Raw genomic sequence first — 20,874 nt, forward strand, 5'->3', positions numbered from 1 at the left:
AACAAACAATGAATTTACAATATGTAGCTCCCAAGTGGGCTCTTTGAGAAACTTGCAAGCAACAGTAACTGTAAAAAAAATTGCTATCTAACCTGAGAGTGTAATATTCATATTCATAATGCACATTTCTTCTGAATAAAGTTACACCACTGTATGAAAAGGGATAATGCAAGCATTATCGTCAAGCTATAATATGCAAATATCTTGTCCCTTTACATTTTTTTTCTTAGTGTATTGCTTTATGGCTCACACTAAAAGCGAAATATAAAGAACATAATGTGAATTCCACATGTAATTTTCTGTGGCATGCAACTAAAACCTGAACCATCAAGTCAAACGGGAATTTTAAAATATGAACTGCTAATGGGTTGGCTTGCAGATTAGTTACAATGAACCACTGCAAACTATTTTCTCCTCACTGTGATCATTGCTTTTGAATATGATATTATATGACAAATAAAATTCAGGGTGATAATATTGTCAAAGTTCAAAGTAAATTTGTTATCAAAGTGCATAAAAATCACCATTTTCAACCCTGAGATTCTTTTTCAATAAATCCAATAACCATAATAGAATCAATGAAAGACCACACCAACAGGGTGGGCAACCAGTCTGCAAAACACAACAAACTGTGCCAATACAAAAAGAAAGAAAAAAAATACTAATAAATAAATAAGCAATAAATATCAAGAACATGAGATGAAGAGTTCTTGAAAGTTAGTACATAGATTGTGGGAACAGTTCAGTGACGGGGTATGTAAGAGCCATGTATGTATTTTCTGTCTGTCTGTATTGTATTTTGTGCTGTGTGTTTATTAACGGTAGTTTGTCACATGTGGTAAGATGTGATAGGTCTATAATTACAAGTTCATGCTTTGGCTTAGTTAGTTAGGTTTAGTCTTGTTCAGAGTTAGAAGCAACCAGGGAATTATATTTCTTTTTGTTGACCACATAGCTTTGCTAACTTTGCTTAGTTACGCTTAATTCGTTATTTTGCTTATTTCTAATATTACTATAAAATTGCTGGTCTTTGCTAGTTCGAATGTACTTTTCTTGACTTGGAAGTTACTTATTTTGGAAGTGCATCACAGTATCAACTCCCATACTCAGTTTCTCAAATAACCCTAGAGGGTGAGTGAAATTATCCCCGTTGCTACAAGAGCCTGATGGTTGAGGGTTAATAATTGTTCCTGAGCCTGATGATGTGAGTCCTGAGGTTCCTGTACCTTCTTCCTGATGGCAGCAGCGAGAAGAGAGCATGACCTACGTGAAGGGGGTCCTTAATAATGGATGCTGTTTTCCCGTGTCAATGCTCTACATCATGTAGGATATCAATTTACAAGGATAGCAATAGGTAAGCTCACTTGTGTTTTGCAGTATTGACAGATATAGTGAACACTCATAGCAGCATTGAAGGCACTCGTTAGCACAACCTATCTTATCCTCTGAAATGGTTTGCATCACAGGTCATCAACATGAACTTGTCCATACTGAGCCTGTTAGAGGAAAAACTTATCAAATATGATTTAATCCAAATTCTTATTGGTTGTTCATAGAACCCCATGAATATCCAAGATGGTGGTTCCTTAACTAGGAAAAATGTTAATTCTGGCAAGTAAAAGTTACTTTGAGGGAGGAAAAGTTATTTCAAAAAAGGTACATTTTATGTTTGTAACATTTCTGGCAAAAATAAGTGGGATGGGAAAAATGTTAATTTATGTTTTATAAATATGATACAAGCAAATTTGACTCTGATTTGAAAGAGTAGGTTTACACCTCTAATGCTACTTAGGAAAGAAAGAAAGGAAATGAAAGCACTTAACTTTCTGTCTTGTCTTTAAAACAAGTATTGCATTGGGCTTCATTTTTCATATTTTGTATAAATTCCATTTATTCAATACAATCAAGTCCAATTACATTTGGACACACAAAGGATTATAGAACATCTCCAATGCACCTGGAGGAGCCGAGCCAGGAAGTCAAGACATAGATAAAATATTGGTCTAATTCTCCCAAAATTTAAGTACTTTATGCATTTTATTTGACTGTAAAGAAAAATCCTACCTTTAAAAAATTAGAAAAAAAATTGTCACTTTAGTGTGTTTCTTTATATTAAGTATTGCTTGAGTAGAAAGAGTTCAAACTTTGTTTTAGTTATTCAGTGTTGTCTTGGGTACCAAAAGGTGAATTCAATGGGAAGGAATTTAATGATAAGTGAACATTCTGAACCACAATCGGAGCAATTGTACTACACTCATGTTATGTACACCAATACTGAACAAAGGGCCAACATTGATCTTATCTTTCAGTACCAAAGGGAAAGTTTCAGTCATATATTAACAAAAGTGACAAACATAATGATAAAATCCCACTCTAAAGTAGAATCATATTACAAAATGAAACTGCTGAACAATTTCAACAAACTAATTACCTACCCATGCAATAGTATCAACTGGGGTGAACATCAGAGACTTAATCACTTTTTTGCTAGCACATTCTATAAACCACTTTGGTTGAACTGAGTGAAGCTATTCAGAAACAACATAAAGCAGTAATAAATTAACTGAAAAACAATGCTCTAGCAAACAACAGGAATTCTGCAGATGCTGGAAATTCAAGCAACACACATCAAAGTTGCTGGTGAACGCAGCAGGCCAGGCAGCGTCTATAGGAAGAGGCGCAGTCGACGTTTCAGGCCGAGACCTAATGCTCTAGCAGCTAGTTTACAGGCTAGAGGTGCTGAATCATCTATTCAAAATTACCTTCAGAATTCAGTTAAAATGCTCTTCAAAGTACTGGAACTGCATTAACAATCACTTGGGGTTACCCAAAAAACTTGCATTACAAATAAGGAAATTAACTGTGTCACATCAAATATAGCCCATAGCACAGTGATAGTCTTTGAAAATTACATTACCCATACCCATTCATTTGCTTGTATTTTTGTTTCACTTCTTCTTTTTCCTCTTCCTTTACTATTTCCTCCTTTTCTTCCAACTTCTTCATTACAGATCCCTCCTCTTTGGTTTGAAAGGTAGCAAAGGAAGTGTAAATAAAACTAGTTAACTGAAGGAAATAAGGTTGTTTGAGCACAAAAATGAGTCTGCGCATTGTGTATTACCATTCAGTTCCAAAGCTTGGTTGGTGAATCCAGACAAAGGATTCTGAGTGACATTAGCCGCTGCTTCTGCATTCATAATCTGCTGAAGAAGAGCCTCAACTATTGGCATTACCATGGCCGCTGTGGAGGTGTTACTGAGCCACATTGAGAGGAAGACACAACTGAGCATAAACCCCATCATTAACCTGTGAAACACAGAACATTGTGAACAAAAACCAGAAAGGCTCTACAGAAATATTCATCTAAAATTAGCAATGTTGGTCATAACCTATCTTAGGTTCCATAGCTCTGCTATGGAAGAACAGTCACAAATGTTCAACACAATCTTCTCAAGAACAAGCAGGACCAAGTGACTTTCTCCCATTTTGTAATGAATACAAACAATCCTCCCTTCAGCAAGTACTGAGCTGTATGTTCAGGTTTTTGCTTAAATTCTTTTGCACAACACACAGAAAAGTGCATTTCAAGATTTGGACTAATAATAAACTGGTTCAAGTTCAGTTACACTATTCTTATTAAATTCGACTTGTCAAAATGCTATTATGTTAATTTCTGTAGAAATGTTTACCGTCCAGGATTGACTCCCATCACTATCACCATCCTCAGGGCTATTCTCTTGTGTAGATTCCATTTTTCAATGGAAGTAGCCAAGCAAATAATGCCGATTAACAGAACATGAAAATCTTTGAAGTAGGCAGTTGCAACCTGAAAATGTTTATTAAATAGTTAATTAAATAGTTGGGTTAGAATTTACAGTTGCAATGACAGTGAAGTTCCCCACAAGTGGCTTCCACCATTCTGAGGAGGGACAACTAAACAAAACAAATTTGCAAGTTACCTTCTACCTCCAGTGTGTATATATAGAGGCAACCTTTAAACATCTAACTAACACAGATTCAGTGAATGACATGAACCTCAACTTTGGAACACTATTCTCAATGTAAAAACCATTCAACACATTAGTGCTTATTGAATGAAGTGTAAGAGGTTTTAATGGCTTCAGCAGTCATAGATATTTATCAACACTCCCTATTGCCCTGAAACAAAGTTTCAAAATGTGGAGTCGCAATCCCACAGATCATTAAATATCAATGATTATTAAAATCTTGAAATCTTGTTTTTTTTTCTTTAGTTAGCATTTAAGTTTCTGCTTTTTTCACATCCATGCCTGACTTAATTTTGCCTTCTGTTAGATGGTTAAATGTAAATTATTAACAGTTTTTTTCACCCTGTTAAGGTGCGTGTTAAAACCAGTCAGTCTGACTGACTGATCAACCTGCCTTGTGCCTGCAAAGATGTGTAATGCCACACAAGGCACCAAATCAAGTCACATAATAGCAAGTGAGAAATGCCCATGGAACAGTCAGGCACCATCTATGGCGGGAATAAACAGTTGACGTTTCAGGCAGACACTCTTTATCAGCTCTGGAAAGGAAGGTGACAGAAGCCAGAATAAGAAAATGAGGGAAGAGGAAGGAATACAAGGCCGCAGGTGATAGGTGAGACCAGGTGAGTGTGAGAGTGACACACATAGAAGTTGCTGGTGAATGCAGCAGGCCAGGCAGCATCTCTAGGAAGAGGTGCAGTCGACGTTTCAGGCCGAGACCCTTCGTCAGGACTAACTGAAGGAAGAGTGAGTAAGGGATTTGAAAGTTGGAGGGGGATGGGGGAGATGCAAAATGATAGGAGAAGACAGGAGGGGGAGGGATGGAGCCAAGAGCTGGACAGGTGATAGGCAAAAGGGATATGAGAGGATCATGGGACAGGAGGCCCAGGGAGCGGGGGGAACCCAAAGGATGGGCAAGGGGTATAGTCAGAGGGACAGAGGGAGAAAAAGGAGAGTGAGAGAAAGAATGTGTGTATAAAAATAAGTAACAGATGGGGTACGAGGGGGAGGTGGGGCATTAGCGGAAGTTAGAGAAGTTGATGTTCATGCCATCAGGTTGGAGGCTACCCAGACGGAATATAAGGTGTTGTTCCTCCAACCTGAGTGTGGCTTCATCTTTACAGTAGAGGAGGCCGTGGATAGACATGTCAGAATGGGAATGGGATGTGGAATTAAAATGTGTGGCCACTGGGAGATCCTGCTTTCTCTGGCGGACAGAGCGTAGATGTTCAGCAAAGTGGTCTCCCAGTCTGCGTCAGGTCTCGCCAATATATAAAAGGCCACATCGGGAGCACCGGACACAGTATATCACCCCAGCCGACTCACAGGTGAAGTGTTGCCTCACCTGGAAGGACTGTTTGGGGCCCTGAATGCTGGTAAGGGAGGAGGTGTGAGGGCATGTGTAGCACTTGTTCCACTTACACGGATAAGTGCCAGGACGGAGATCAGTGGGGAGGGATGGGGGGGACGAATGGACAAGGGAGTTGCGTAGGGAGCGATCCCTGCGGCATGCAGAGAGAGGCGGGGAGGGAAAGACGTGCTTAGTGGTGGGATCCCGTTGGAGGTGGCGGAAGTTACGGAGAATAATATGTTGGACCCAGAGGCTGGTGGGGTGGTAGGTGAGGACCAGGGGAACCCTATTCCTAGTGGGGTGGCAGGAGGATGGAGTGAGAGCAGATGTATATGAAATGGGGGAGATGCGTTTAAGAGCAGAGTTGATAGTGGAGGAAGGGAAGCCCCTGTCTTTAAAAAAGGAAGACATCTCCCTCATCCTAGAATGAAAAGCCTCATCCTGAGAGCAGATGCGCGGAGACGGAGGAATTGCGAGAAGGGGATGGCGTTTTTGCAAGAGACAGGGTGAGAAGAGGAATAGTCCAGATAGCTGTGAGAGTCAGTAGGCTTATAGTAGACATCAGTGGATAAGCTGTCTCCAGAGACAGAGACAGAAAGATCTAGAAAGGGGAGGGAGGTGTCGGAAATGGACCAGGTAAACTTGAGGGCAGGGTGAAAGTTGGAGGCAAAGTTAATAAAGTCAATGAGTTCTGCATGCGTGCAGGAAGCAGCACCAATGCAGTCATCGATGTAGCAAAGGAAAAGTGGGGGACAGATAACAGAATAGGCATGGAACATAGATTGTTCCACAAAGCCAACAAAAAGGCAGGCATAGCTAGGACCCATACGGGTGCCCATAGCTACACCTTTAGTTTGGAGGAAGTGGGAGGAGCCAAAGGAGAAATTATTAAGAGTAAGGACTAATTCTGCTAGACGGAGCAGAGTGGTGGTAGAGGGGAACTGATTAGGTCTGGAATCCAAAAAGAAGCATAGAGCTTTGAGACCTTCCTGATGGGGGATGAAAGTATATAGGGACTGGACATCCATGGTGAAAATAAAGCGGTGGGGGCCAGGGAACTTAAAATCATCGAAAAGTTTAAGAGCATGAGAAGTGTGAGAGTGGGTGGATGAGGGAGCGGGGGAATGATGTGAGAAGCTGGAAGGTGATAGGTGGATGAGTAAAGGTCTGAAGAAGAAAGAATCTAATAGGAGAGGGAAGTGGACTGTGGAATAAAGGGAAGGATGTGTGGTGACCAGAGACAGGTGATGGGTGAGTTATGAGAGGGAGGAAGGAGAAGAGAAGGAGAGAGATGGTAACCAGAATGGTGAATGGGGAAAAAAACAGAAGTTGCAGAGGGTAAAATGGATGGGGGAAAGTAATTGCTAGAACTTAGAGAAATCATATTTCATGCCATCAGATTGGAGGCTATTCAGATGGAATATAAATGTTGCTCCTCCAATCTGGCAATTGATGAAGCCATGGATAGACATGTCAGTATGGGAATGCGAAGTTGAATTGAAATAGTGATCCTGCATTTTGTGGTGGGGAGAGTGATTGCCATTCCCCCAATCTCCATTGGGTCTCATCAATGAGGAGGAGGTGGTGCCGGGAACACCACATGCAGTCGATGACCCCAACAGACTTGCAGGTGGAGCATCACCTCACCTGGAAGCACTGTCTGGGGCCCTGAATAGTGACGGACGAGGAGGTGTAAGGGCAGGAGGCGCACTTGTTATGTTTGCAGGATTAAGTGCCAGGAGGCAGAGAGGGGTATGTGTAGGGAAAAGTGTGCATAATGGTAGCATCCGTGGAGAGGAAAGAATTGGTGGAAAATAATGTACTTGCTACAGAATTCCATGTGGTGGTAAGGACAAGGAGAGCCCTATGCACATTGATATGGGGTGAGAGTAACGTGAAGAAAATGGAGGAGATGCAGATGAGGGCAGCTTCACATGCAAAATGTGGTCAATGGCAAAACCCATCTTAGGAAATGGAAAACCTCATCCTGGGAACTGGTACGGTGAGGCAGAGATACTGAGAGAAGGAGAAAGCATTTGTTCAAGCAGTAGGGCGAGAAAAGGTATAGTCAAGATAACTGAGAGAGTCAGTGGGTTTGTAAGAAGATTACAGTCCATCTCTGGAGACAGTGACAGAGAGATCACAAAAGGGGAGAGAGGCGTCAGGGAATTTGAGGGCAGGGTGGATGTTGGAGGCCAAATTGATGAAAATTGATGAGCTCAGCTTTGGTGCAAGAAGTAGCACAAATGCAGTCATCAATGTAGCAGAGCTGGAGAGTGTTATTGGTGTAGGGTTGGACCTCCTATTGTTCCACATGGCCAATGAAAATCAGGCATAGCTGGGGCCCATGTGACTGCCCATGACTACACCTTTAGCTTACAGAGAGCGGGAAGGGCTGGAAGAGAAATTGTTGAGGGTAAAAGCCATTTCTGCCAGATGGAGGAGGGAACTGGTTGGGCCTGTTGTCCAGAAAGAAGTGGAGAGGCTTAAGGACTTTGTGATGTGGGATAGAAGTGTTCAGGGACTGAACCAAGGGAGCCAAAATTGAGTTAAGACATGCAGACACAATTCAGCAGGAGCAAGCAGAAACAATGGGCCTATCTGAACAGTCGGATTTGTGGATCTTAAGCAGGAGGCAGGAGTGAGCAGTGCGGGGTAAAGCAACTATGAAGCTGGTGGTAGTGGACAGGACATCTCCAGAGTCAATGAGGTTGGTGATGATGTGGGAGGTTATGGCCTGATGCTTCTTAGTGGGGTGCTTTTTAAGATGTAATTAAGAGGACATGTCTGAGAGATGCCATCTTGCCTCAGCACCCCCCTCATCTGTGAATTTGGTGGTAAGGTTAGGATTGGTGTGGAGAAAGAGAGGAGGCAGTGAGGTTGGAATAGGTGAATGAAGTGGAAAAGTTGACACTATTGATAAATCGTCAGCAGTTAAAAATCAACAGAGCCACAAGCGGGCAGAAGATCAGAGTGGGATGTCCAAGAAGAGGAGAGTTCAAGATGGGAGAAGGGTTCATCATTTGAGGGGGGGAGGGTGTTGGAGGCAGAAACCATTGACAAATAAGTAGGTTTTCAGACAGAGGCGATGGAAGAAGAGCTTGGCATTATGGTAGGCACAGACTTAAATGCAGTGTGGACAAAGGGGGACAAAGCCAATGCTCTTGCTGAGGACAGCATGTTTCACCTCACAGAGGGAATAGTCAGATGGGATGGTGAAGACAGAGCTACCCCTTCCCAGCTTCTTACATCATTGACCCTACCTTACCAACCTACCTTCTCCCTCAGCTGGTCTCACCTATCACCTGCCAGCTTGTATTCTTTCTCTTCCCTTCACCTTCGTATTCCATCTTCTGCCTGCTTCATATTCAGTCATGATGAAATGTCAACCGTTTGTTTCCCTCCATAGCTGCTGCCTACCCTTCTGAGTCCCTCCAGCATTGTATGTGCATTGCCAAAGACTTCCAGCACCTGTAGGGTTGTATGTGCATTTTATGTGCATTGCTAAAGACTTCCAGTATCTGCAGGATTTCTTGTATACAAAATAACGAAGTCTACAATCAACACTAAATAGTTGTGGGAGCACTGTTTAGAGTTAACAGACAACACAGTTCCTTTGCTCCTGACTACAAGATGTGGGGCAATCTTGCAGTAAGATGATTTATTCTTTGGTGAGAAGTGCACCCAAGTGCCTTGTTATTTTGATATATTGCCAACATTCCCCTATGAATTGTACAGCTCTAATTTTTAATAATAAAAACTGTTAGCGGAGTGCTCAGTTTCATGAAAGTTGTACCATTACTTACTTCTGAGGATTTCATGATGCCAAAGAGTGGAAACGTGAGAGCTGGGAGTAAAGCCGTTACAGAAAGAGGCATCACTTCTGTTAACCAATATATTGCCACCAGAAGCAGCGTAAAAGCACATTCCGATTCCTTTTCAATAGAAGAGAAAGTAAATACAGAATAAACAATTGCACTTGTAAATTCAAAGCAGACAAGGAGATAAAGAAGACTTTTTCCTTATTCCTTACCGTTACTGGCCATTTCCTCAATGGATCTAAACATTGCCCACAGTAAGGTCAAAAGAATCGCAAACAAGAGAAAATCTGCAGATGCTGGTAATCCGAGCAACACACACAAAATACTGGAGGAGCTCAGCAGGCCAGGCAGCATCGATGGAAAAGAGTAAACAGTCCATGTTTCGAGTCGAAACCTCGACTGTATTTTTTCCACAGACGCTGCCTGGCCTGCTGAATTCCTCCAGTATCTTGTGTGTAAAGGTCAAAAGAACCCCTTCTTCTCTGGAGTTTAACTTTCCAAGAATTGTTTTCAAATTAAGCTTCCTCCCCCCACCCCACATGAAATTCTGTGCACTCTTGATTTCTTAAATTTGCTGAGGTCCTTTCAGCCTATCAGCAGCAAACAAATTCCTGATACTCAAATGCAAACCAAAAGTTTTCACATGTAAAGCTGGTCCTAAATCATTCACTGAAATTCATTTTCATTATTTTGGTGAGAGAAGGCAAATTCATATATGGTAGGCTCAGATTTCACTCCATTTCTATTTGTGTCATGGTCTGGTCTGTGAAGTCCGTATTCCAGTTCATGATCCAGTCCATCGATTCTTTATTCTGGGTTTTCCTGTTTTCCTTTGTTCCATCGGGTGCCTTAATTGAGGCACCTGATTCTTGTTTTGGGCTGGTACGTAAATACCTCTCAAACCAAGGATTCCCTGCTGGATTGTTTCCTTCCCTTCCCATGAGATCTTTGCCTGTAACCTTGTCAAGTTCAACTGCCGAAGTGAGACCGGAGCCTTGACACGCCAAGAGAAGGAATTATCTATTGTTGAGCTTGGATCTCTCTCTGTGTCCCCGTGTTTAGCGTCTATGTTCTGTATACGAGTCCTGGCCCTACGTCCTGTGCTTCCCAAAGAGGGGTCCTGACTGCATGTAAAGCCCTGGCCCTAAGTCCTGTTCCCAAGGAGGGGTCCCAGCTCTGTGTTCCTGTTTTCCAAGTTCCAGTCCTGTCCAAGTCAAGGCTTCGTGTTCTCACCCAGCCCAGGTGTACCCTGCCCAGGCTGGTCCTGGAGATTCCTGGTCCTGTGCTCGATTGTCCCCATCCGATTCCTCGGCAGTTTACCTTGGCAGTCATCCGGGCCCCGCACTCCAAGGAAGGGTCCGGGCCCCGCGCTCCAAGTGCCTAACCAAGCGGAGTCCAAAAGCCAAGCCAAATCTAGTTCAAGAGCCTCGCCCAGTCCTGGAGTTCCCTCGCCCAGCCCTGGAGTTCCTCCCTCGTCCTGTCCAAGCCAAGGCTTTGTGTTCTTATCCTGTCCATGTGCCTTGTCCTGTGCAGGGTTTCCACGTCCAGTCCTGTAGCCACATCCAGTCCTCGCCTAGATCTGGGGTCCAAGCCCAAGTCAAGACCTAGGTTCCAGGTCCCTGTCCAGTCTCTGGCTCGGAGTCCTAGTCCAGGCTCCTTGTTCCTAGTTCCACATCCGGGTCCCATGCTTCTAGCCCAAGTCCTAGCCCAGGCCTTGAATCCTAGTCTTGTCCAGGGCCTGTGTCAATGTCCAGCATTGTTTCTTCCTGACTCACCTTGCTGTCTCGATAAACCTAGTCCTGTTCCTCGTACTTCAGTGTCTGTGTCTTGCATTTGGGTTCGCTCCCATTGCCCCCTTGTAACAATTTCAAAATTTCCTTAAATAACAAATGTATCTTTTCATGTTATTCCAAAATGTCCAGATTATAAAAGTCAAATAATTTTTACAATTTGGATTGGGCCCTTGAAGTTTGCTGAATTATAAATACTTCATCTTTCCTTCAGTTTCTTCTTCTTCCAAACTAACCCACTTTTCTTTCAAATTCTGAAACAGTTTTGTCTGGAGCATGGACCAGTTCAAAACTGCTATCAATACTACCAATATATCAGGTAGTGACTAGCTCTGCCTGAGTTTCATCTCTTCCGCATCTTCTTGCTATAATAAACTAACCTCCATAACCCAGACTTAATTTAATTATCTGTGTCTATATATAACGTCTTTTAATACCAGCAATAGTAGTTCCGTACCTACATTCACTTCATCCATGGTTAAATGACAGCACACATATAAAATGTACCAAACTTTAAGCCACCAGTTCAAAAAAGGATTGCTTTCTTTGGTTGCAAATGGGTTCAGTGTCTACTTGATCGTTATAATCCCCTGAATTAGGAATTCAAAGCTGTATAAATTGGTTTTCATTCATCTTGCAGTTAATTAAAACTTCAGAACCTTGGATAAAGAAAGACTCCCTTGAAAAGACAACTGAATATCAATTTCTTGGAATGCAAAATTCTTCGCTTCAAAACACTTTCCTTGGTGTCACATCAAATCAAAAAATGCTTCGGTTTTGTGAATATTGCTAGTTGAAAGAGCTTTCTTAAAGAGTGGTATACATTTACCAGCCCAACCACAGCACACAGACACAACAGCTACCAATACCCAGTACTCCAGTCACCACCAATCCAATGGCAATATTGACACCTCAACCCGAAAAGTTGACATTTTGCAGCATTTGATAAGAATCAGTCATCTAGCTTACATTGATTTTTGAGCTGGTAGGATGAATGAAACTCAATGTATAATAACATTTAGAAATTGTGATTGTTGAGAAGAGACAGGTTGCAGTGAAAGAGCACATAGGCAATTAGAGAAACAACTCAACCAAATAAAGACATTCTTATTGGCAATATGCCTCTCAAACTTATTAAATACATTTTAATACAAATTCCAATATAATACTTGTTATTGAACTCAAACTTATGTATTAGTAAATTAGAAATTCCAGTAAAGAACAATACCTTCTACAGCATTTGGTTTTGATTTCATTGGTTTAATCTTAAGGCAAATTTGCATTAAATCTAACAGCATGACAGCAGAAATCTTCCTTTAAACATTTTTCTCAAACCGGGAACAGGGGATATGATGGGAGCAAAGGGTGCCAAAATTAGGGGGAAAAAAACGAACTTTAAAGTAAATTATATAAATTCCCAACAGAGAAAGTAGGCTATTGACTAGTGGGCTTTATGTAGAAAAAATATCAATGCAACACATTGCAGACAAAATTAAAATAGCATAAGCCCAAAGTTTGAAAATCAATGCGAGTCTATTGAAACAGTAAGTACATGGACACCAAATGCCTTACTTTAGTCTTGATGATGAGAGGCAGTGGCAGCAATAGCAATGGACAGAATACAATAATTATCAACTTCCGATACTGCCAAGCGTGCCTTGGAAAATTCATAGCTTAAGGTGAATTGACAACTCCAACTTCCCCAACCTGATGGCTCTGCAAATGCTTAAATAGTACTCCATGAGTTAATCTCTGAGACACACCTCACCTTCAGCTGGTTCAGCAACAAATAACAGAACTCGATTCTTTAGGCAGTTAAAAATTAACCATTGCTATTTAGGATGCCTGTTCACTAATTTCCCGGGGGAAAGCAATTTCTCGGTTCCTTATTATAGCACTGTAGAATTGCACAATTGTAAAATATATTGCACATTGTGCTAAGTCTGTCTGACTGAAATAACACTAATCAATCTCTGAAAAAGATAATGCTCCAACATTTGTTTTGCTGCAAAAACAAGTCTGCAGTTTGGTAATTTGTTCACTTTACCATGTAGGTGTAGGGAAGACAGGAAGAGTGAAACGGGTTACCTCGGATTGTTCCTTCTCTCCCACTGCAATACATGCCACTGATCACTGTGCAGATAATTCTTGAATATAACAGTTATATTATTTCAGATTACTTGTGGGAGATAATCCTTGAACATACACAGGTATAAGCTCACATACTGCCACCAGTATATAGTAGAAATACATTTTTGTTTAACCACTCACTACATGTTAGCTTCTTTGCTCGTTTTAATCCTATGCCTCAGTGTTCAGTATGACAACTGCCAAATTTAAGTTAAATCTTAATTTCAAGTCCTACATCCTAACCATCAATAAGTATGCCTATGCCTTCTATAATAACACTGCACACCGGTGCTTCTAACATTCAACACCCATCCCCTGCTCACCCACCCCATTGCTTAAAGCAATATTCCTGCTTTTATTAGATTCAGTCATAGAAAAGTACAGCACAGTAACAGGCCCTTCAGCCCATCTAGTCCATGCCGAAACTATTTAAACTGTCTACTCCCATTGACTGCACCCAGACCATAGCCCTCCATATCCCTACTATCCAAACTTCTCTTAAACGTGGAAATCGAGCTCCCATGCATCTCTAAATCCGCATTCTCATGACCCTCTGAGTGAAGAGGTTTCCTTCATGTTTCCCTTAAACTTATCATATTTCACCCTTAACCCACGATCTCTAGTTGTAGTCTCACCCAACCTCAGTCGAAAAAGCCTGCTTGCATTTATCCACTCTATACCCCTCTTAATTTTGTATATCTCTATTAAATCCTCCCTCTGTCTTCTACAGTCCAAGTAATAAAGTCATTGTCTATTTAATATTTCCTGATAACTCAGGTCCTCCAGACCTGACAACATCCTTGTAAATTTTCTCTGCACTCTTTCAACTGTATTGGCATCTTTCCTGTGGGTCAGTGACCAAAACTCTACACAATACTCCATATTAGGCCTCACCAACATCTTATACAACTTCAACATAACATCCTATCTCCTGCACTCAATACTTTGATTTATGAAGGCAGTGTGCCAAAAGCTTTCTTTATAACCATGTCTACCTGTGCCATTACTTCTAATGAATTCTGGATCTGTATTCCCAGATCCCTTTGTTCCACCGCACTCCTCAGTGCCCTGCCGTTCACATGCAAGACATAACCTGGTTGGTCCCAGCAAAGTGCAATATCTCAAATTTATCTGCATTAAATTCCATCTGCCATTTTTCAGCCCATTTTTCCAGCTGGTCCAGATCCCACTGCAAGCTCTCATAGTCCTCCTTGCTGTTCACCACACCCCCAATCTTGGTGTCATCCACAAATTTGCTGATCCTTTTAACCACATTATCATACAGATCACTGATATAGATGATTAACAGTGGATCCCTGTGGTACTTCACCAGTCACAGGTCTCCAGTCAGAGAGGCAACCATCTACTGGCTTCTCCCACAAAAACAATGTCTAATACAATTTCTACCTCACCTCAAATGCCAAGTGACTGAACCTTCTTGACAAAACTCCCATGCGTGGGACCTTGTCAAATGCTTTGTTAAAGTCCATGAAGATAGCATCCACTGCCTTGCCTTCATCAACTTTCCTGGTAACTTCCTCAAAAAACTTTACAGAATTGGTTAGATATGATCTACCATGCACAAAGCCATGCTGATTATCCCTAATCACTCCCTGTATATACAAAAACTTATATATTATCTGGTTCCTTAGAATACCTTCCAATAACTTTCCCACAACAGATGTCAGAGTCACTGGCCAATAAACTCCTGGTATATTTTTAGAGCCTTTCTTAAACAGTGGAACAACATTAGCCCTCCTCCAATCCTCCAGTGCCCACCTGTCACTAAGAACAATATAAGTATCTCTGCTGGAGCCCCTGCAATTGCTGCACTTGCCTCCCACGGGATCCGAGGGAATACCTTGTCAGGCCCTGGGGATTTATCCAACCTAATTTGCCTCAAGACAGCAAACACCTCCTACAATGTAATCTGTATAGGGTCCATGTCTTGCTGCTGGTTTGCCTCATTGCTATAGACTCTGTGTCAGTCTCCTGAGTAAATACAGATGCAGAAAAGTTATTTAAGATCTCCCTCATCTCTTTTGGCTCCATGCATAGATTACCATTCTGATCTTCCAGAGGATCAATCTTGTCACCTGCATCCTATGCTCTCAACATATTGCTAGAATTCCTTAGGTTTCTCCTTCATCTTGTCTGGTAATTTCATGCCTTCTTTAAGCCTCCTGATTTCATTCTTAAGTGTTTTCTTGCATTTCTTATGCTCCTTAAGTACCTCATTTGCTCCTAGCAGCCTGTACCTGTAATGCACCTTTTTTTTCTTAACCAAAGCCTCAATATATCTTGAAAACCAAGGTTCCTTAATAATGTTATCTTTACCTTTTATTCTGACAGGCACATACAAGCTTTGTTCTCTCAAAATTTCATTTCTGAAGGATTCCCACTTATCAAGTACACCTGCGCACAAAACAGCCTATCCCAATCCACACTTGCCAGATCCTTTCTGATACCATCAAAATTGACCTTTGCCAATTTAGAAACTCAACCCGCGAACCAGACCTATCTTTTCCATATTTACTTTGAAACTAATGGCATTGTGATCACCAAGTGCAAAGTGTTCCCTTATACAAACTTCTGTCACCTGCCCTGTCTCATTCCTTAATAGCAAATCATGTATCGCTCACTCTCTCATTGAGAATTCTATGTACTGATTAAGGAAACTTTCTTGAACACGTCTGGCAAACTTTATCGCATCTAGTCCTTTTACAGTATGGGAGTCCCAGTCAGTATGTGGAGAGTTAAAATCACCTACTATAATAACGTTATGTTTCTTGCAACAGAATGTGATCTCTCCACAAATTTCTTCTAAATCCCGCAGACTGTTGGGTGGTCTGTAATGAATGCGGTCATACATTTCTTATTCCTCAGTTCAAACCATAAGCCTCACTAGACGAGCACCCCAGTCTATCCTGACCAAGCACTGCTGTGATGTTTTCCCTGACTGGTATTGCCACCCCCTCCTCTATAATCTTTCCTGCTCTGTCGCGTCTAAAACATTAGAACCCTGAAACATTGAGCTGCCAGTCCTGCCCCTCCAGCAACCAAGTCTCACTAATAGTTACAATATCATAATTCCATGTTTTGATCCATGCCCTGAACTCATCTGTCTTCTTGCATTGAAATATATGCAGCTCCGAACATTAAGAGTTTGACTCCATTACTTCATCCTTCCCAAGATCCTTAAATCTTATTCTACATTAATTCCTGTCCGGTCAAAGCTGCACTTCCCACGCCAACCCTGTATTCATTTTCATCGCACTATTATCGCCACTTTCACCAATAAGCGTTGGCTCCTTGTTCAATTTTACATTTTTCTTACCTACTAGCTGTCCCAAAGCCTTGTTCTTTTTTTCCCTCCAACACCCTCATCTAGCAGTAGGTTCTCAAACGTTCTTCAGCTGTCTCTCAGATTCTCTGACAGCAGTTTTATTTGTTGGTTTCATGCATGAAGTAATTAACTGTAATGGTCCCCACTTCTTTAACCATAACTTACAAGATTGTCCAATGCCTTCCTCTACAACCTACAGTTAAGCTTTTGTTACTATTCAGCATTCAGTTTTGGTTTTATAAAGGATCCTAAAATGTTTTGTTATCTAAAAGACATAACATACAGGTGGGGATCTATAGTGGCACAGCTGATGGGAGTTGCTGATGTTAGAGATGTGATCATCTGGCTTCTCCCTTACATAGTTTGCTTCGTCAAGGTGCTCTGGTTTCCTCTCATATGATAGAGGCATGCAGGTCGGTACGTTAATTGACTAAGTGAATTGCTCCTGGTGTGGTAGAACCTGTGTTGACTTGATTGTAATGTGGAGAGAATTAAAAAATAGGATGAATGTAGGAATGGTAGAAATGAGCACTTAATCATTGGTGCAGAATCAGTGAGCAAATAGACTGTTTCCTGTGACTCCATCGTTCCATAAGATAGCTACTGAGACTATTTTGATGTCAGCTTTGTGGTTTCAAACGTGCAGATCTGTAGCTCAACTGAGCCCGACAATACAGTCCTTAAAGCACAGTTGTGCAAAGGAAGAGAGTAAAGAAAGAATTGGTGCTACCTTGATTAGCATTTCACTTTTTATAGCTACATGTGAAGAAATTTAAACCAAATGGAATTTAACGCATTTAAGTTAATTGTACTGAGTTAATTGATCTCAGAAGAGTTGGTGGTAAACAAGAGAAAATCTGCAGGGGAGTCTTGCTGAAAGGTTTTGGCCCAAAACATCGATTGTACTTTTTGGCTTGCTGAATTCCTCCAGCATTTTGTGTGTCGTGAGAGTTGGTGGTAAAAGCACTTAGTGTCGCAACATTCCCCTGTTACACAAGAAAAGCAATCTTTTGGGTTCCCAGCACTTAATTGTGAAATCAATTGGCTTCAGATGAATCAGGAGAATTAGAATCGGTTAATATCACTGGCACATGGCATGGAATTTTTGTTTTGCGGCAGCAGTACAGTGCAATACGTAATAAAAAACTGTAAGTTACAATAAGAAATAGATATGTATATATAAAATTTATAATTCAATAAGTAGTAGTGCTAAAAGAGAGCAAATAGAGTGAGGTAGTGTACATGGATTCATTGTTCGTTCAGAAATCTGATAGTGGAGGGAAGAAGCATTTGCTAAGACATTGAGTGTTTGTCTTCAGGCTCCTGTACCTCCTCCTCGTTGCCTTAAAATGTCTGACTGAGTGGAATGATATCCTGAACACAACTTGGCAATGGGTGTGTCATGTGGAATCAGCACACAAAGAAACAGAAAGCATCATTTACGGCGCATGCTCAGAAAATAACTCTCATTCAGGACTTCAGGTGACTGAATATATGACTTTTTGTCCCGAGATGGTATTTTTGGATTCTGAGTGATACTTTGTTCTTCCATAATCATGATTCCTAAACTGCAAATCGGTGATCACACGGGGAGCCACTCCATAACCATGCATGAATAATCTGTTCAATGTCAAATGGCAAATTCAAATGATAATCTCTGGGCTAGGAAATAGTCATTGATACTTACCTAGAGCGGCAAAATCAAGGAATTATCATCCACCTTCTTTCCTTTGTTACAAGCCAGTGGCATAAGTCTAGATGCCACAACGAACACAGAAAGAGCACATTAAGGCTTTGTAAAACAAAGAACAGTCTTCATTTTGCTGCAATACAATCTTGTGTTACTTTAACCACTCCTAAGAGATACATCGATGGGCCAAATGGGATTTCTTCCAAGAACTTTTCATCACCTGACCTAGTGTTGCAAGATTTAATGAAAACTCCCTTCCCAAATGTTTTTTTGCATTTTACAGTAGAAAGGATTTTAATTCGGAGGAATCTGTAGGCTTAAAAGATAAGCTTGCAAAACATTTCAAAATTTGCCAGAATTTCTTAATCTGTGGAACAGTTTGAACCAGGTCTGCATGCCTGAAACAAATCATGTTCTGAGAATAAAGGGAGCGATTTAGTGATACAAGTGTGTACTAATATAACTCCAAAAGAATGCTTTCTGTCTCCTTTCTAAATTACTCAAAGTGATTTCTCTTATCATAAAACATCTTGGGGCTGCTGAAAACTGAGGGATAATGTCCACAAACAATTAGTGAGTTACAGATAGTTCCAGAACAGTCATGGGAAAGTCACATCTGAACGACTCGAAGGCACACTCTCATCCACGCTGGTCTTGATGAAGTCGGTGATTGCTGTGGCATATTCATTCAGATCTAAGGATGAATGTATGATGGTCAAGTCCACTAATTCAAAGCAGTTATATAAATGTTCCTCTGCATCTCTTGACTATACCTTCACAGTTCCTCACCACTGGTGTTGCCGCCCTCAGTCCCTGCTAAAACACCAGGCAAAGTTCAGTGGTATAGCCAAAGTTCAGTGTTCAAAGTACATTTATCATCAAGATACATATACATCATCATATACAACCCTGTGATTAATTTTCTTTTTGACATACAACACCCAGCAGGACAGGCAAACAGCCAATGTGCATAAGACAATAAATTGTACAAATACAAAAAGAAAACAAGATGTAATAATAAATAAATAAGGAATAAATATCAAGACCATGAGGTGAAGAGTCCTTGAAAGTTCAAGAGCCTGATGGTTCAGGAGTAATGATTATTCCTGAACCTGGTGGTGTTCAGGTACATCTGCTAAGAAGGAACCTTCTTCCTGATGGTAGCAGCAAGAAGAGAGCATGACCTAGATGGTGGGGATCTGATGGTGATAGATGCTGCTTTCCTGTGACAGCTCTCTGTCTAGATGTTCTCGGTGGATGGGAGGGCTTTACCTGTGATGGACTTGGCCATATCCACTACTTTTTGCAGGCTTTTCATACGAGGGCATTGATGTTTCCATGCCAGGTTGTGTTGCAACCAGTCAATATATTTTCAACCACACATTTATAGGAGTTTGTCAAAGTTTTAGATGACATGCCGAATCTTTGTAAACTGCTAAGGAAGTACAGGGGCGGACATGTATTTTTTGTAATGCACTTATGTGATGGACCAAGGACAGGTTCTCTAAAATGATAACACCAAGGTGTTTAAAGTTTCTGACCCTCTCCACCTCTGATCTCCAATGAGAAATGGCTCATAGACCTCTGGTTTTGTCTTCCTATAGTCAATAATCTGCTCCTTGATCTTGCTGACATTGAGTAAGAGATTGTTGTTGTGTTACCACTCAGCCAGATTTTCAATCTCCCTCCTATATGCTGATTTGTCACCACCTTTGATTCAGCTAACAACAGTGGTATCATTAGCAACTTAAATATGGCACTGGAGCTCTACTTTACCCCTCAATTGTAAGAATAAAGTGAGTAGAACAGGGGGTTAAGCACACAGCTTTGCAGTATACCTGTGATGATGGAGATTGTGGAGGAGATGTTTCTGCCAATCTGAACAGATTGGGGTCTACAAGGGAGGAAATCCAGGATCCAATTGCACAAGGAGGTATTGAGGCCAAGGCTGAAGGTTATTGATTAGTTTTGACAGGATGATTGAATTGAATGCCAAGCTGTCGGTGAAGTGCATCCTGATGTATGCATCTTTGTTGTCCAGATGTTCTGAGGTTGAGTGAAGAGGCAATGAAGTGGCATCTGTTGTGGACCTGTTGTGACAGTAGGCAAATTGGACAGGGTCCAACTTGCTTCTCAGACGGGAGTTGATATATTTCATCACCAGCCTCTTAAAGCACTTCATCACAGAGGATAAAATGCGACCGGATTATAGTCATTGAGGCAGGTTCCTAGGCTATTCTTGTGAAATGAAGCCTGCTTGAAGCAGGTGGGTACCTTGGACGGCCGAATTGACAGGTTACAGATATTGGTGAACACTTCAGCCAGTTGATCAGTACCAGTCTTTAGTACTCAACCAGGTACCCCACTAGTTGGATGTTTTTCGTCGATTCACCGTCTTGAGAGATGCTCTTACGTAGTTCGGAGGCTTGCGTGCCTCAGTGACTCGGAGAGTTATATTGGCTGGAGACAGGGCTCCATACTTTGGCTCTTCCTAGGGTCACCCATGCTAAACAGTTCAAAGAGTAGAGGGCAGACAAAGAGTAGTACACCTGTCCTCCAGGTTTAGGCGATCAGTTCAGGGCTAACAACCCTGACTGATAAAATAAAATTGTTACAGTAATAGCAGTGAAGATGCCTTCTGCATCGGAGTGCAATGGTATTCCTGAGTTTCCACCTGGGACTTGCATGACTGACAGTAGTGAAAACTGAGTGGAAGCTACTGACATGATGAAGGAAGCC

General features: G+C 41.4%; 1 protein-coding gene across 8 annotated transcripts in view; it reads right to left on the reverse strand.

Annotated features, from left to right (window-relative positions):
* slc13a1 (solute carrier family 13 member 1) overlaps positions 1 to 18,296 on the reverse strand; it is a 73,501-nt gene extending 55,205 nt beyond the window's left edge. For 6 of the 8 annotated variants that reach the window (XR_010019230.1, XR_010019229.1, XM_063058134.1 and 3 more), the window contains exons 1-5: positions 12,542 to 12,673; positions 9,165 to 9,293; positions 3,690 to 3,826; positions 3,122 to 3,306; positions 2,924 to 3,020 (exon numbers count right to left, since the gene is read on the reverse strand). Coding sequence is in view for 6 of the 8 variants with exons in the window: in XM_063058134.1 (XP_062914204.1) it covers positions 2,924 to 3,020; positions 3,122 to 3,306; positions 3,690 to 3,826; positions 9,165 to 9,293; positions 12,542 to 12,640 (647 nt within the window). In the remaining 2 variants the exon portion in view is untranslated. Of the gene's footprint in view, positions 1 to 2,923; positions 3,021 to 3,121; positions 3,307 to 3,689; positions 3,827 to 9,164; positions 9,294 to 12,541; positions 12,674 to 12,737; positions 12,815 to 18,132 lie in introns of those variants that run through there. The other 2 variants (XM_063058135.1, XM_063058136.1) reach the window with 2 other exon arrangements.
* Between the last annotated feature and the right edge of the window lie 2,578 nt (positions 18,297 to 20,874).

The sequence above is a fragment of the Mobula hypostoma genome, chromosome 9 (assembly GCF_963921235.1).
Source record: "Mobula hypostoma chromosome 9, sMobHyp1.1, whole genome shotgun sequence".
Taxonomy (NCBI): Eukaryota; Metazoa; Chordata; class Chondrichthyes; order Myliobatiformes; family Myliobatidae; genus Mobula; species Mobula hypostoma.